Raw genomic sequence first — 319 nt, forward strand, 5'->3', positions numbered from 1 at the left:
AATCTGCTGCACAATCATAACCAGGAACTCCTCAAAGTCGATGGTTCCACTGCCTGAATGGACAAAGCCAAGCGGGGGTCAGGCTGCCCACCTGGCGCCCACGGCCCACCACCGAGGGCTGCTCGCTCACCATCCTCGTCCACCTCCTCTATGATGGCGTCCAGCTCCTCCTTAGTGGGGTTCTGGCCCAGCATCCTCATCACCGTCCCCAGCTCCTTGGTGCTGATGTCTCCGCCGCCATCGGCATCAAACATGTCGAAGGCGGCCTTGAACTCTGCGGGGAAGGGGCGTCAGGGCCGCGGCAGTGGCATGGAGCCTG

General features: G+C 62.4%; 1 protein-coding gene across 1 annotated transcript; it reads right to left on the minus strand.

Annotated features, from left to right (window-relative positions):
• Positions 1–6: 6 nt before the first annotated feature.
• Positions 7–274, minus strand: LOC104627682 (troponin C, skeletal muscle; the record flags this gene model as incomplete). The annotated part of the gene is made up of 2 exons (XM_010296013.1): positions 7–53; positions 131–274. Coding segments are annotated over 2 exons (191 nt in total), but the record flags the coding sequence as incomplete, so codon positions are not given.
• Between the last annotated feature and the right edge of the window lie 45 nt (positions 275–319).

Source organism: Phaethon lepturus, unplaced genomic scaffold (genome assembly GCF_000687285.1).
Source record: "Phaethon lepturus isolate BGI_N335 unplaced genomic scaffold, ASM68728v1 scaffold43011, whole genome shotgun sequence".
NCBI lineage: Eukaryota > Metazoa > Chordata > Aves > Phaethontiformes > Phaethontidae > Phaethon > Phaethon lepturus.